The sequence below is a fragment of the Micrasema longulum genome, unplaced genomic scaffold (assembly GCF_059751315.1).
Source record: "Micrasema longulum isolate JH-2025_06_02 unplaced genomic scaffold, ASM5975131v1 h1tg000276l, whole genome shotgun sequence".
Classification (NCBI taxonomy): domain Eukaryota; kingdom Metazoa; phylum Arthropoda; class Insecta; order Trichoptera; family Brachycentridae; genus Micrasema; species Micrasema longulum.
The window spans coordinates 70,087-86,248 of NW_028277480.1; the positions used below are offsets into that span (position 1 = coordinate 70,087).

Consider the following 16,162-nt stretch of genomic DNA (forward strand, 5'->3'; position numbering starts at 1 on the left):
AGTTTCGTGTTGTAGAAACAATTATCAAGATATTAAAATATTTATTCATATTTTTAGACAGCTACGATAAAGTAAACTCACTGGCTTCCTGTCCCCCCACTAGAGTGTCACTCAGCCTACTCTCACATTTGTCTCCTGTGAAGCCCTGACGACAAACACAGCCGATTGCAGCGTGACATATGAAGTTCTCCGATGGACACTGGCACGCCATCATACAATGCTCGCCGTAGTAACCCTCAGGACAAACTGGGAAAATAAACATAGATATTGATGGCAATTTTGATTAATACTGAGGACAAACCTGATCACAAGAAAATATTTTTTTAAATGTAAGCAATGAAAGGTTGTAAAAATTATCAAGAACAATTTCAAATAAAAATTCACCAAATTAAAGAATTGTTGGTAATAACAAAATTAAAAATTTACTTATTAAATAAAAACCTTCACAACATTGAAATTTATTGCAACAGAGAGGGAAAATATCTCTGGAAGGGAAATATGGAAGCCTAGACATCACAGGGATTATGACCTGTCATTGGCTGGTTTAAGTGGCCACTTTACACACTGTGTAACATTCACCAATCTGCCTAACTCAAGTCTTTCGTGTTGATTTTTGTTAAGTAAAAGAATTGAAACCTTTATTGATGTAGGTGAGATTCATCTGGCTGAACTACTTCACCTACTAGGCAACGCCTGAAAATACTTTAAAAATTGTATACTTCCTGTTAAACCTATTAGTTTAATCAAAAATATTTTGACTATGTCCAAATATTTGTAGACAAAGCTGGACTCTCAAGGGAGTTATTAGGATTGAAATTTATTGGAACAGACAGGGTTAACATTTTTGAAAAGGGTAATAATTTAATTAAGATACATGTATTAAAAAAGCCAAATTAATTATCTTTTAAATAGAATCTTACAATATAATTTTATTTTAAATGTAATTTCGCTTTCATGTAAATACAGTGGTGTATATATTATTTATTTATTATTATTATACTACATGAAACATTCAATACAAAATAGATTTCAGATAATTAATCAAAATATTCCGATTCTGAAGTCTTTTTCTAGTAGTCAGTGTTTGAAAAATGGTAATCATTTTGTGGTAGAGCCAGGTTCGAACTTAGGACCTCTGATCAGTAAGTCCACGACAGTAGCACGTGACCACAACCCAGTTTATTGATATATACTATTTTTTGATAATCATCGATTACTATATTCTATTGTTCAGATCAATTTAAGATTGGGAGTACTCACTCTCATTGCAGTGGGCCCCCGTGTAGCCAGGCTTGCAGCGACAGTGGCCATCGTTCCCCCGACACGTACCGTGCTGACCACAGGAGCAGCGCTGCGCACAGCCCGCCCCCCAGCTGCCAGAAGGACACGGCACTCCACAGGTGGGCCCCGTCCAGCCAGGATTGCACAAACAAGCACCTACAGTGAAAATTATTTAATTATTCATTAATACATGATGATCCGACATTCGAGTTAAAAAAATTGTGGTGATAAAAAGTCTTCAACAAACAAGAACAAGAATTAATATCACCGTCAATATTCCTCCCTAAAACACAACATTTGGTCAAAGGTGCAAGGATTATTTATCTACCAAACTGTTTTATATGCTTTCCTATAGGAAATATTTCCCTTAGGGCAGTGGTTGGTAAACTCATTAGTCAAAATAGCCAAAGATCAGCCTTACGACGATTAAGATTTCTTTTGAGAGCCAAATTTATTTTCGTTAAACTGTTTCCTCTTCAAAGCCAATGAACCTTATTGTGCAGTGAAGATCTCTGTATTTACTCTCTTGTTATTGAGTAAATATTTTTAAAATTAGCGATGAAAAGAAGATTTAACGACAATTGTGTTGCCAATCTTGATCACCAAATCCATAACATTAGAAATTTTTCGCCTCTTGATGAATGATGCAATGGTAAAAAAGCATCTCGTGATTAATTTTTGTTTCGAAAATAGAAATAAACTCCGTATGTTGAAATTGAAATAATTTAATCAAGTTTAATATGATGCTTCTCCAATATATTTCGGACTATCTTTATTACATATTTACATGCTGATACTGGTTAGTGAAAAGAGTGAAATTCCTGCTCCGAAATAAGCACTTCTAGTGAGGCAGATAAATACAAAACAAACACAATTTTATTAAATGTTTAAGTAAATACATACTTAATAAATAAATATATTGCAGTTTTACCAGTAACATGATGGCAATCTGCTCCATTCTTACAGGAACATTTGTTGATACAATCCAGTCCATATGTCCCCTGTGGACACGGGTGTTCGCAAGTCAGCCCTTTGTAACCTGCTCGGCACTTGTATTCTCCGGTTATATGGTTGCAAGGATCATTTTCTGAAACGAAATGGAGAAATCAAACTAAGCTTAAAGACAAGTTCCTTGTCAAAGCTTAGTAGATTCATAAATCCGAAATTGGGATTACAAGTCAAATCAATAATTGTGAAATTAAAAACAGACCAAGTAAGTAATTGCTTATTTTAACTAAACAATTACCTGAAAGTTAGTTTCGGAAAAGTACTCCCCTATTCATTGGCTGTTAAAACACTTATATTATAAATATATATGTAAAAAACAATAATAATTTTAAACCAGAGTCAACATTTCTTTTTTAAACCAGAGTCAACATTTCTTTTTTAAGCCACAGACAACATAATCAATATTTAGTAAATACGGCACAGGTTTTCCCAGTGAGGAATACATTGTTAATTTAATTATATAATATATTCCTGCGAAGTATCAAATAAATAAAATAATACATACATTTATAAAAATGTGACATAAAAATACCAAATGAGCTGATTTTCATTATGTAAAAGAATTGTTTTGGACAAAAGTGAGAAATTTACTGACAAACTACCTCAGTACAAAAAAGTAAAGCTAGATCAAAATCATTTATATGACAGATGGCCGTCTTTGATATTACACTACTCCAATATTTATTTATTAAAATACATAAAAAATAAATAATTAAAGAAAATTAATGGTTATCAAAGAAAGCAAAAATTGTATACTCTTCCTTATTGTACACTATAGAAATTTGCCACGAAGAACTTTTATCTTATATTAATAAATATTTACGGTATGTACATAAAACCTCATTCATTGAAAACCCTTATCTGGATTTTAAAATGTCGCTGCAAAATGAAATACATACATGACATAAAAGTTAAAAATTACATACATATGAGTAAGTACATGGAAGATTATTACAAAAAGTGGTTTGAGAAATCTTAGTCAAACGTTGATTTGTGACACCAAATGAAACGGACAATGAACTGTGATGGAGTAATGCCTGGTAAAATAATAAATATGGAATAAATGGAGAAATAAAAAATGTTAAAAATGAAATGGGTTGGGTAAAAAGATTTTTAACCATGCGTTTACCTAAAAATATTGTTACTTATAAAAGAAACGTGTTAATTTATTTTTTAATACTGTTATGTTGATATTAGTATTAAAATGTGGTTAGAAATGAATAGTAAATCGGAGCTGCAATAAATGCAGAATACAATTTTGGTTGGATAAAATAATTACATATAATAAACTGACATTTACATTTATCACAATTGCAAAATTTAATTCCATTTACTTAAGATTTGAAGTTAGATAGGTATAAATTTATTGACTTAACATACAGTAGCCATAATTTAGTACCAATAATATTTGGATAGTAAAAAAAGCATAATATAGTAAATATTATATTTAAAAAATACATGATACACCAGTTTTTATATTTACGATAAAAAGCATACATTTCTTGCTGAACATAATTAGAATTATGTATTTAAAAGTTATAAAGCTTTTTTCAAACTCTTGTGTGGCTTTGACATCACATGAGTCTACATAAAATACAAGACTTGATATCCCTCTTTTTATTTTAAAAATAATTAAATCACATTTTGCTATAACGGGCCTAAATTATACGATTATTTAACTCAAATTTGACCACCTTAGAGGAGAAAGATCAAAACATTTTATTTGTGATTTCAGTAAAATTATTATTTTTTGAACACTTAAATCTCATTAAAATATTTTGAGTTTGTCCAAATGTTGGTAGTTGAAGAAATATGGATGTTCAAACATAGGCAAAATGGTGAATGTTACACAATGTGTACAGTGGCCACTTACCAGCCAATGACAGGTCATAAGCCCCGTAAATGCCTAGACATCCAAATTCTATTCTCTAAAACGTTCTCCATATCTGTTGTAATTTGTTAAACATAAATCTTACTTTACATATTGCATAATGTTTTTTTCTTGTTTTTACTATCAATGTTTGAATATATTTACCGCAAAGTGGCATAACTGGATGACTTAAGCGGTGATATTACATTACATCCGCAGTGATGGATTGCCGTCAATGATACTTTTGCAAATGCGCCATTTGCAGAGGGATTATGAAGCGCGGTCTTTGAAGAATTAAATATTTTTATGTACACATGTTTAGAAACAAAAAATGGAAAGAAACGGAAAGGATGATAATTTTTTTTTAATGAAAGCGGGTGAAATGATAAGTATAAAGAAACAAAAACGGACCAGGAGGGCTGGGCGGGCATTTCTCCACACAGTCCTGGCCAAAGTAGTGCGGGGAGCAGGGAATGTCACACTGCGGGCCCTGCCAACCTCGCGCACAGGAGCAATGTCCCGAGGTCTGGTCGCAGGAGTTGCCAAGATGAGGGTTGCACGGGCACACCTGGGAGCAGTCCGCCCCGTACGTGCCGGAAGGACACCGAGTCTCACATCGCACACCTGTGATGGTACTTGAATTAACGTCCGCCAACCCAAATACTCTTTCGCCTCCAAGTATTTACATGTATCTTTTTATCGACTGCAATAAAGGACATGTACACCAAAGTTTCCCTAGTAAAAAATAGTTTTTTGTCAAATTATATAAACTATTGAAAAATCTAATTCCTAGATTTCCTTATTCTTTTCTGAAAAATGTTTTGCATATCTATGGCTAGGTTCCCATTATGCCGGACCAGCAAATTTGCAGGACCGGTAAAAATGCCGGAAGAGCTAGTGGCTGTACAATTTACATGAAGCTATTCACATTATGCCGGATCCAGCAAAAACACCGAGCTCGGCATTTTTACCGAGCATTTTGTCACTGCGAAGCGCCGGTAGAACACCCAGACTGGAGTAATGTGAACAAGTTTGCTCCGGTATCTATGTCCCCCGCTCGCTCCGCCTGTGTCCCTCTCGCGTCATTTCGGCTTTGCATTCTGATGGAAAGTAGGAAGGTAGACGTGTAGCATGGATATAAACGCAGACATTTTAATTACGCTGGTCCAAGAGAGACCTGTTCTGTGGGATAAAACTGAAGATGATTATAAAGACAACAGTTTGAAGTTAGCAGCATGGCGTGAAGTATTTTAATACTGAAACAAAACTTCGATGAACTGGAAGAAAAAGAAAGCTCCGAATCCCGGCACAGGTCCGAATTCAACTGAGATGAGTACTTGACTGTCCGGTTTTCTTGTGGGATCCGGTGTTAATGTAAACACTATTGTCCGGTAGCCGGTTTCCGGCAAATCCGCCGGTCCGGCGTAGTGGGAACGTAGCCTTAAAATCTTAATAATAGTTTGTTTATATAAGAAAAAGTTGTTACCTAAACACAAGTAATTAAGCCAAATTTAATTTGACTATAAAATGTAACAAATTTATTTATAAGATAACTGAATTTCAAAGATAAGGGATATTATTTTTAATTTAAAACAGTATTACATGTTAATATCATATCTTATTGATTTTGAAAAATAATAATAATTAAGGGGTACTCCTCACTAGAATAACGTATTCTAATGAGGACTGTAGTGTTAACTTTTTTTTTCTTTGTTCTCTTTTTTTAACTATTTTATTAAATTTACATCTTCAAATGGCTCGTTTATCCCGTGAATTTAGGAGTGACAATATTATTTAGTATATATAAATAAAGTTGTTGTACAGTTAAATAAGCGTTCTTGTACATTACATATAGAAACCGGTTTACGTATATGAGAAAATGTACATATTAAAAAATATTTACTTTTTAAATGATTAGTTGAAAACGGTACGAAAATTCAAAGCCTGAATGAATTTGAAGGATGTTATAGTGACCTACGCTTAAAATATAGCCATAGTATTAAGTAATTAATTATGTTTTATGCTTATATAAACTGAAAAAAAAACATTGTATGGCTATTATGTAATCAATTAGTGTGTTATTGTAGAAGGGAATATTTCAAGCAAAAGAAAGAGCAAATTGATAGATCATAACAAAGCATATGAAACTACAAGTCTACGTAGAAGATGCGAAAAAGTTTAGTCAAAGTCACCAATTGCATGATGTGGATTGATCGATTGCGATTGACATTATTAATTCAAATTGAGTGCAACCTTCAACAGAACGAGTAGAAAAGATTCGTGCTTCCTGAATGTATCATTACTTATAATATACTGTGAATTTACCTTTCAGATCATCTTTGCAGAGGCATTGTCCCGTGAGAGGGTCACACCCCGCACTGTTATCTTCAACGCAGTTACACCGATGCAAACATCCGCGTCCGAAGAGACCAGGGGGGCATTTCTGCTCACACATGTCACCCGCAAATCCTGGAGCACACGTACAAGTTCCTGAAAGAAAACATTATAAAATAACAATAGATTTGAATATTGAAAGGCGTCTGACTCTCACTAATCATGACTACAAATAATGTGATTTACATATTTGATTAAAACATAACAAAAGTAGGAAAAATAATGGAAAAGATTTACAAAGTTCCTGCTACTACTACTACCACCATCACACCATTTCTCCGTAGGGGTAGGCAGAGAGAATGGACCGCCACACACATCTATCTTGGCATATATTCTCCTAGCTTACATGCCCAGACCATCTCAGATACCCTTTCTTAATCTTATCAATTAAACTCGACTCAAATTTACACTCTCGCCTGATTTCATCATTCAAAGTTACTAAATAAAAATAAATGACCTCAAGACTCTGCGATGACATAATTATGTTCATTTACATAAATATAAAGATGGGTATATGTATACAGGTATTTGCAAAACAAATAGAACACGATAAAATTAGGAAATGTGTTGTAGCAGCTAGAAACATGCATATGTTTAGAGCACTGTTAAAAAACAAATAAAGTATTCTATAAAGGTATGAAAAACTCTTAAACCATTAATTAATTAAATTAAATAATATTCTCAAAATGAGTAATAAAACAGAATCAGGAAAAAATGTGCAAGAAAATAAAAGTAGGCTCTAGAAAACTGTTTTTTTTATAATAAAAAAATATTCGTACATGCTAGGTGAAATTCCTCGAACGCCAAAGTATTTAGTATTCTATTTATGCTCTTAGTCTAAACAATAAATTCTTTTAAAAAATCATAATATTATTGAAATTAGAATGAAACATACCATTTTGAGGATTGCAGGCTCCATTATTTTTGCATTTACATTCCTTATTGCAATTACGACCATAAAAATTCCCATCGCATGGCCGATCACATTTCTGCCCTTCCCACCTACAAAAAAACACACACTTAGTTTTTATAATTATATCCAGAAGAAATTTAAAACATTAAATTATTTTTTTATTCTGTACAAGTTCTTTACTTTACATTCGAACACACCAAGGTTGTGGAGATATAAAAGCTTTTGCATTCAAAATGGCAAAGCTTCTACGCTATAAAATTATTACTTTCAAGTGTCTAAGTAACTGTACCGTCTAACAAATAACAGAGTGGAGGACACGGGCACGTTGCAAGGTAATAAGAACCTCCTTCAGAAAGAAAGAGAACTGCTTTTTTTTTTCCACTTTCCAAAGCAATCAAACTTCAGGTTTAAGTTGAATTTAAGTTGAATTTGTTAATCATGTTAAATTGTAAGTTTTTCAAGAAAACAAAACCAACCATCATGCCGTCTCTCCATGGGGGTAAGCAGAAAGGATAGAATGCCACATCACTCTGTCTTTGTATACAGACCTCACTTCTTTTACATTTATACATCTTATCATGCACGCACAATGATCATTCCAACTTTTGACATATCCCTCTTCAAGTAGTTGTTGAATTTGGTGATGCCATGTCTTTCTCGGTATTCCTCGTTTTCTGCATCCATCAACATTCGCATTGCGAATCCTTTTAGCCATTCTTTCGCTGTCCATTCGCTCTAGAAGTTCAAACCGACGCGGTACTCCTTTCTTGATTTTATCAATAATGCTTGTCTCAGTCTTACATAATGCACAGATCTCGACATTTGTGCACCCATCATACATAGAAACATAAAAAATCAATTGCATTTCTATCATACCACGCAAATTATTCAAAATTCTATTAATTTCCTTTAAGATACAAGCTATATCATGAGTTTTACTGTGAAGTAATTTCATAGTATGGTCCAGTAACGACGAAAAAAAAATCCATTCAACATTTTTTATTCTCTTTCCAATTTTGATACGTCGACAGAAGTTAAAGATGTTGATTTACCCATCAGTACAGTTGCACTGTCCAGTTTCTGTAGAGCACGCTGCACCATTGCGACATTCACACTCTTGAGAGCAATCTACTCCATATCGGCCTTTAGGGCATTCCAATTCACAGTTAACTCCGCGGTATCCGGGAGAGCAGATACATGTGCCTGAAAATTAATAATAATTAAACGGAGTATTATTTTTTTTATCTACGAAAGAAATGTGTATGTGTGGGTTTTATTTCAGTTGTAATTACGCGTGTATGTGTAAACTAGTTAAAATTAACGGGAGAATATTTTTATTAGATTTCCAAAGTACATATTATATTCATTAGTAATTAAGAAGAATAAATATTCTCCCGTAAAACACTGTTTTTGTTGGTTATAATGATTTTGTTAGTTGGTTGGCGATCATGGCTCAATATGTCAGTCAGACATGGTGCAGTTGTGAAAGAGATAAGTACTCTAGAATCCTTTGAGAAGTGGTCTTACAGAAAAATACTAGAAACTAGAGATCAAATTAATTACAAATTATGAAATATGAAATATGTACGAGGTCTATCCGTAGAATAAGGTCTCCAATGATTTTTCACAGAGTAAAACATGTTCATTTGCATTAACACGTACATCTTTGGAAAGTTTAAGCTTTTTTCTATTTTTCTACATAATCACCATTGCGATCGGTGCATTTTTGCATGCGGTGTACTTTTCAAAGATCCCTAAAAAGGAAATCAAGTGGGGATTAGTCGGCCTCGTAGTGTAGTGTAGTGTTGGTATGTTTGTCTACCATGCTTGAGGTCCCGGGTTTGATTTCTGGCAAAGTCGAAGTAAAATATTTTTTTAAAGGTGTTTTTACACTGCAATATTTTACTGTCTCTGGACTGCCACCGAAAGCAAAAGACTAATCACCTTATCTTCATGTAATAGATGATCAAGATAAGCTGCATTTGGTTTTGCAATGCAGTGCTCTATGCCCCATCCTATAAGAGTTCTTATATTCAGAAAAAAAATTACAAACTTACCATTTACGGGTGAGCAGAGAGCGTTGTGCAAGCATGTGCAAGATTTATGGCAACCCTTGCCGTACGTTAGGAGGGGACACTGACGGTTGCAGAACCTACCATCCCACCCTGGTAAACACTCGCAAGCTCCAGTCCAGGGGTGGCAACTAGAAAAAAGAGTTAACTTTAGTCAATCAACTAGACATTGTTATTTTTATTATTATGTAGCCATACAATAAACCTTTCTGTAACTTCTAGATGATGTTCAGCAGTGCAGATGATGAAACACCTCTACACATTTCAAGTGAATGTATTGCTTTATATCACTAAAGAACCTGCAACTTTGAGGGACCGCTAAGAGTGCTCGCCCCCTACCTAATAACCTAATACTTTAAGGATCTGGGTTTGCAGGAGGAGATTTAGGAATAGATATGAGAACCTTTAACCTTCCACTAGCTTATTTACCACTGACCCCCAATAGACATCTTTCACTAATAAAACGACTCCATATTTTCAACATTTCTTTAAGTGTTAACGTTGTTTAGTGAAATAACAATAAAAGGTATCAATGATAGCAGAACATCAAATGCCGAACACTCGAACAATGAATCGGAAGGTCTGTTGACGAACGACAGCAGTCAGCCTTCTACTGGCGAGTTTTCTGTGGTTTCCTCATCATTAGAGCAAATGCGAAGAAGATCTTGAAATAGGACAAAGCCGAAACATCCCACCCGATGCTTACATATTATAAACATAACTTTATAAAGTTTTTCTTGGCAGCAAATTAAGAAGTAAAAGAAGCAAATTAAGAGTTTTTTTCCGAATTAAAAAATGAGCACCAAAAGTTTAAAAAATAAATTAAATGTCATTCAAAAGACAATTTTCTGCTCTACAAGAGACGCTTTTCTTCTTCTTCAATGGCACTACAGACCGTTTTGAGCCTCGGCCTCAGTTGACTTCCCCCTTCAACTCTTTCTGTCATCGGCTGCAACCCTCCAGTTGGAGACTTTCGGTAGTTGGGAAGCATCCTTTTTTGGTCATGTGTGCTTTTACTTTTACACATATTATTTTATTTAATTACAAGCCTTCAAAATGAAATGTCAAGTAGACGAAAGTTAGCATTTTCTTCGACGCTTTTTCTATTTGCGTTCAATAGAGGGAATAAAGCTACTAAAGCTGGATATTTGCGCAGTGTGCGGAGAAGATGCTATGAATTATCGACTAATTTTTTGTAAAATAATAAAGACACATTACTTGCTCATTTTTAAATTTGAAAAAAATTAACACAACTTATGTTAACATGGAATATAGCATTTTTTTGAAGTAAACAAATAACTATCCCTTTGAAGTAAATATAAATCTTGTACATTATAATGTACTTATAAGTAAGATAAAAAAAGAATGCAACTCTCGTATAAAAATATAATTAAATTAACATGAGCGTGTATCTATAGGCCCTACTCTATTTGTTTTATTTATTATAAAATATATTCTTGACTCGTAATTTGCATATTTAATTATTTTTTATTCTGGCTTAGATGTGGACTGCATGTTGTTGATTATTAATGTGTAAAATAATTTTAAAAATTAAATAAAAATATTGCGAAAGAATAAATAAATAGGATTAATAAAGTTTATCAAAAACATATTTGCTAAGTGAAGGTGAATATTAGTTTTACGCCTCAGAAGCCACTTTGCGAAAACTATCTTTTTCAAAAGAATGACTATTTATACTTACAGTTCTGATGTTTGGACCAGGCATTCGCACACCTGGTCACACTTTGGTCCATACATCTCTTTTGGGCAAGCTCTAGTGGAGCAGTCTTCTCCCTTCCATCCCTGTGTGCAGTTACAGGAGCCAGTGAAGAGATCGCAGATTCCTTGGTTCTGGCAGTGACACTCCTCGGTACAGTTTGGACCAAACCAGCCAGGTGGGCAAGTCTCTAAACACTAAAAATAAATCAAAATAAATCAAAATAAATTAAAAGAATAGACAGGTTTTGGAATAAAATTCTTTCTTTGTCAGGGTCCAAAACAGGCCAGAATATCACTTTAGATTAGTGATGCAAAAACTGTTTAGTATGAAAAAGGAAGTACGTCAAATGTTTGTTTACTGGGCACACTTAATAAGATAAAAATATTCGTTCTTACGATCATAGACAAATTGAATAATACTAATTTTCTTGTCCAGATTTTTTATCCACATTCTTTTTAAAAGGGCGTGTAGATTTTACAAAGGGGGCTCTTTGTTTTTTCACCATTAAACAGAAAACTATAGACCTGTAGCTGTACTTTCAGCACCAGCTAAGAAATTTGAAATTTTAATGAGTAAAATAAACGCTTTTTGAGTTGAGCCATTTATAATCGATGAACAGCATGGGTTCAGGAAGGGTCGCTCAGTTGAAACAAAATTGATGGGACATATTTACCAAATATATATTTCGGCTGCATCGGATGCAGGACATTAAGTTGACTATATAACGACTTTGGGAAAGCCTTTGACACAGTCAATCATAACGTGATGTAAAACAAGCTGAATGAATTATTATAACATAATATTAAAAACATGTGATTAGTTTCAATGTTTAGTTAGGTAAGTTTAGATTAAACCAGGGTTAGTAATGTATTTTTTTTACTGACCCGATCTCCGGTGTAGCCTGCCGAGCACAGGCAGGCCCCCGTCTCGGGGTGGCAGGCGGCCCCGTTGTGGCAGTCGCAACGCTGGGCGCACTTATCCCCCCAGCGGCCACGCGGGCAGCGCTCGGCGCACGCAGCGCCCACCCAGCCACGGGCGCACACACACGCGCCCCCGGGCCCGGAGCACGAGCCCCCGTTCTGGCAGCGGCACTCGGAACAGTCGCCGCCCACGCATGCCTGATCACACCTGAGAACAAACGCAGTGTTATAATATTCCATTTTTAAATACTACTCATTTTTAAAGATGGAGGCAGAAAAACAAAGAAGAATTAGAATGGCAAATTTAGCTATGAGTAGTCGAATGAAGACATTGAAAAATCAATCCTAACTGAGAAGAATGAAAACCCATACAGCAAAATCTTTAGTGTTTTCAATTGCATTGTACGTGGCAGAATCATGGACACTGGGGAAAAAAGAAAGACACATCGCACAACCGATAAAATAGTCATAACTCATAACTCAAAAAAGCAAAATTTCCAGGAGAGCCAATAAACTTAATTAAAACATCTTAAAACCATGTATTTTTCAGAGCTTTTTTGTTTTTTTCTTTTCACCCTTTAAATTATGTGCCATATATATCATTTTGCCAATGTGTCATAATATATGTCTTTTTGTTAACATGTTGTAACTTTATATTTTATTAAATAAAAAAATATTTTAAAAAGATGAATCGTAAAGGTAGAATTATGTCACTTTTTGCCACATGAGAGTTTTTTAAATAATTTATTATGTATCCATCATCACCACACAGCTATTGCCGTCAAATATACGCTAAAGTTAAATCTCGAGAAGATTGCCTCGTGATTCAAGACGATCTTAATCGTCTAAATGACTATTGTATTGAAAATAAACTGTTTTTAAATATATATAAATGTGTCAGTATTACATTCACAAGGAAAAGAAAAATTCTTAATTTTGATTACAAACTAAACAATAATGTACTAATGAGAAAGCACGAAATTAAAGATCTTGGGATTGTTTTAGACTCAAAACTACTTTTTGAATCGCACTTTGATAATCGAAAAAACACTTTGATAATCCAAAGGCCCTAATTTCATTATATTATACATTTGTCAGAAGCCATTTGGAATACGCCTCTCAGATATGGAATCCCCAGTATGCCATATATATGAGTAGAATAGAAAATATTCAAAACAAATTTATAAAGTACCTTAAATACAAAACCGGTATTTCTTATGTATCTACTCTCACTGCCTCCACCTTCCATGGAATCATTTCTCTACAATACCGCAGCGTGTGCGGACCAACTACTGCTTTACAAAATTATGACAGGAATGGTTGACTGTACAGAGCTGCTTGGTTTAATAACAATACATGTGCCAGCCAGGATTTGTAGACAGTACCACCTGTTTCATGTACCAATAAGTAAAACATCGTATGTTCAAAATGCTTTTTTTCGTAGGACTTTTTCAATGTACAATACAAAATTTAAAAATATAGATTACACAAACATCACTCTGTCAGATTTAAAATTTACACTAAAAATGTATTATGTAACTTAGTAGACATTATAATAATAAATATGTACATCTCCCCTCCCCTCCTTATCCTCTCTTCAAGCATTCCTGTCCTTATCCCGCCCAATTTACAGTAACTTAATGTTCTTAAAATAAATATTTGAAAAATCTTTGATTATTGAGTACATGAAAATAACATTTTTATATGTATAAATTGTATGTATTTATTTGATATGTAGTATATTTTCTTTACTAACTTTGTATACTATGTGGAAATCTGTTATTAGTTCTGAGTTTATACACTTTATCTGTTTGTTTACTAAAAATATGTATGTAGAACTGTTGATTTCCCAAATAAAATAAAATAAATAAACTGCTGAACATAAGCCTCCCCCATACTCCTCCACACGTCCCTGTCTTGTGCTTTCTGTATCCAGTGACTGGCAATTCTCGTTATATCATATGACCATCGTTGTGTTTCTTTCTACTTCTTTTGTCTTCGTGAGGACTCCACTCAACTATCCTTTTAATCCACCTTTGGGTTTTTTTTGTTAATTTAGTTTTCCTCGATATTATTAAAATGTGGTACTGGAGAAGGTTTCTGCGGATGGCAAGATGCACAAATGTCTGCATAACATGCAGAAAAATAATTTTATCCTATTTTGGACATATTGCAAGCTTAGCTGATCCACCATATCTGGTTGTATGTCAACGGAAACTGACAAACTAAATGCACACTCACCAAAGCTCTATCTTAAGCTGAATCGACAGTAGTTCTAAAAAGGACTTTTTAAATCAACAGGAATCGCAGACTAAGAAGTCCAGAGGTTATATCGGCGTAAGGAAGAAAGGATAGATGAATTAAATGTGACTCGTAATAGAGAGATGAACTGATTTATCACTTGACCATGCGCTCTATTTACCTAAAAGAGGGACTCTCGGTTCGTTGACACCTGCAAATGAAATGCAAAAATGAAGAGAGTCAAAACTGGTAGTAACAAAGACGGTTGAGGTTAAAGGAGCAAGACGACGGTCTCCACGACGATGGACCGACCAAATAAAGGAATTAAGGTGTATATTTTAAATTCTGTAATGTCCTGCCGGTAAAACAACTTTGTGACTACAAATTGACTATAGATCACTTTGTTGATCCGGAATATAAAAAAAGAGTTTCCCACACTCACAACACTAGATTAAAAACTAAGGGCTCCCTGTTTGTCCCCGAATTACAAATTACTTTGGAGAGCGAACATTAAATTGCGTTGTTCCAAGATTGTTCAATGATCTCCCACAAACCATCATTAACATGAAAGATCTTCAAATGAAAAAAAAAGAATTGAAGAAATATCTTCTAGATACTTTATAGTGCCTGTTTATAAATGCATTTGTAATATAAAAATAAAATAAATGTAATATAAACCTGTCATAAAAAAGAAAATGTGTCCCACCGAAAAGTCTTTAGACTTCGTGGGTAACAAATTCTTGTATGTATTTTTTAATTATAAAATAAACACTGCTCTGCAGCACTGAAACTGAAGAAAAAAAAAAAGAGGGTCTTTTTTAAACTTGACCCAAGACCGGGAGGAATGGAGGTGTATCATACATATACTTAGTGCCTGACATCCCTGGAGACCACGATGCTTAGCGTAAAAAACGTAAAAAGGTGTTAAAGGAAAATAGGGTTATTCCAACTTAGACTTATAAGACAGAATGAGTTACTTACAGGGGTCCCGTCCATCCCTCATTACACAGGCACTCCCCGCTGATGTGGTCGCAGATGGCCATCTCGCTGCAGCGGCACTTCTCCTCGCAGTGCAGGCCGAAGGTTCCATCGGGGCACGGCTCTGCGCACGTGCGGCCCGTCCAGCCGCGGGGGCAGGAGCACTCGCCAGTGAGGGGGTCGCACACGGCCGAGTTCTCGCACGCGCAGCGGTTGCCGCACGCGCGACCCCAGTACCCGGTGGGACAGGCTGAAATAAAAATATTTTTAGCAGGAACCGAATCGTTAGAGGATATTTGAATCGCCGTAAGGGACAAAGTGTAAATTGCTCGAGAAACAAGTGATACTTAAATCCACAAGACCAGCAATATAATCATCTTCGAGCCTCATAAATTACAATGAATTTTCACTTACAAACTTGAATGCTTTAGAAGCATAATTCTGTTGAGTTATCTACAAATCAATATCTTGTGTTTTTTATCATCATTCCCTTTCCACACCCAATGGCGCATAGGGCACTGTATTGGTACACCAATCGCAGCGTATCATGATCACTTTTTTTGTTACGTGAAGGTAAGATGATCAGTCTTATGGTTCAGGTGACAGTCCGGGGACCATGAAATATTCTAGTGTAACCTTTTAAAATAAATATTTCACGTTAACCATGTCGGGAATCAAACCCAAGACCCCTTGCACGGTAGACAAACACGCTGACCACTACACCACGAGGCTGAAGAATTATCAGAACACATGTACATATAGTAT

General features: G+C 34.8%; 1 protein-coding gene across 4 annotated transcripts in view; it reads right to left on the minus strand.

Moving 5' to 3' along the window:
- Nucleotides 1–16,162, minus strand: part of drpr (multiple EGF like domains draper) — a 94,342-nt gene that overhangs the window by 5,831 nt on the left and 72,349 nt on the right. For 2 of the 4 annotated variants that reach the window (XM_088224271.1, XM_088224270.1), the window contains exons 4-14: nucleotides 15,401–15,647; nucleotides 12,143–12,386; nucleotides 11,241–11,452; nucleotides 9,524–9,669; nucleotides 8,519–8,669; nucleotides 7,449–7,555; nucleotides 6,485–6,649; nucleotides 4,571–4,783; nucleotides 2,213–2,368; nucleotides 1,261–1,437; nucleotides 82–246 (exon numbers count right to left, since the gene is read on the minus strand). In XM_088224271.1, coding sequence (XP_088080397.1) covers nucleotides 82–246; nucleotides 1,261–1,437; nucleotides 2,213–2,368; nucleotides 4,571–4,783; nucleotides 6,485–6,649; nucleotides 7,449–7,555; nucleotides 8,519–8,669; nucleotides 9,524–9,669; nucleotides 11,241–11,452; nucleotides 12,143–12,386; nucleotides 15,401–15,647 — 1,983 coding nt within the window. The remainder of the gene's footprint in view (nucleotides 1–81; nucleotides 247–1,260; nucleotides 1,438–2,212; nucleotides 2,369–4,570; nucleotides 4,784–6,484; nucleotides 6,650–7,448; nucleotides 7,556–8,518; nucleotides 8,670–9,523; nucleotides 9,670–11,240; nucleotides 11,453–12,142; nucleotides 12,387–15,400; nucleotides 15,648–16,162) is intronic. The other 2 variants (XM_088224273.1, XM_088224272.1) reach the window with 1 other exon arrangement.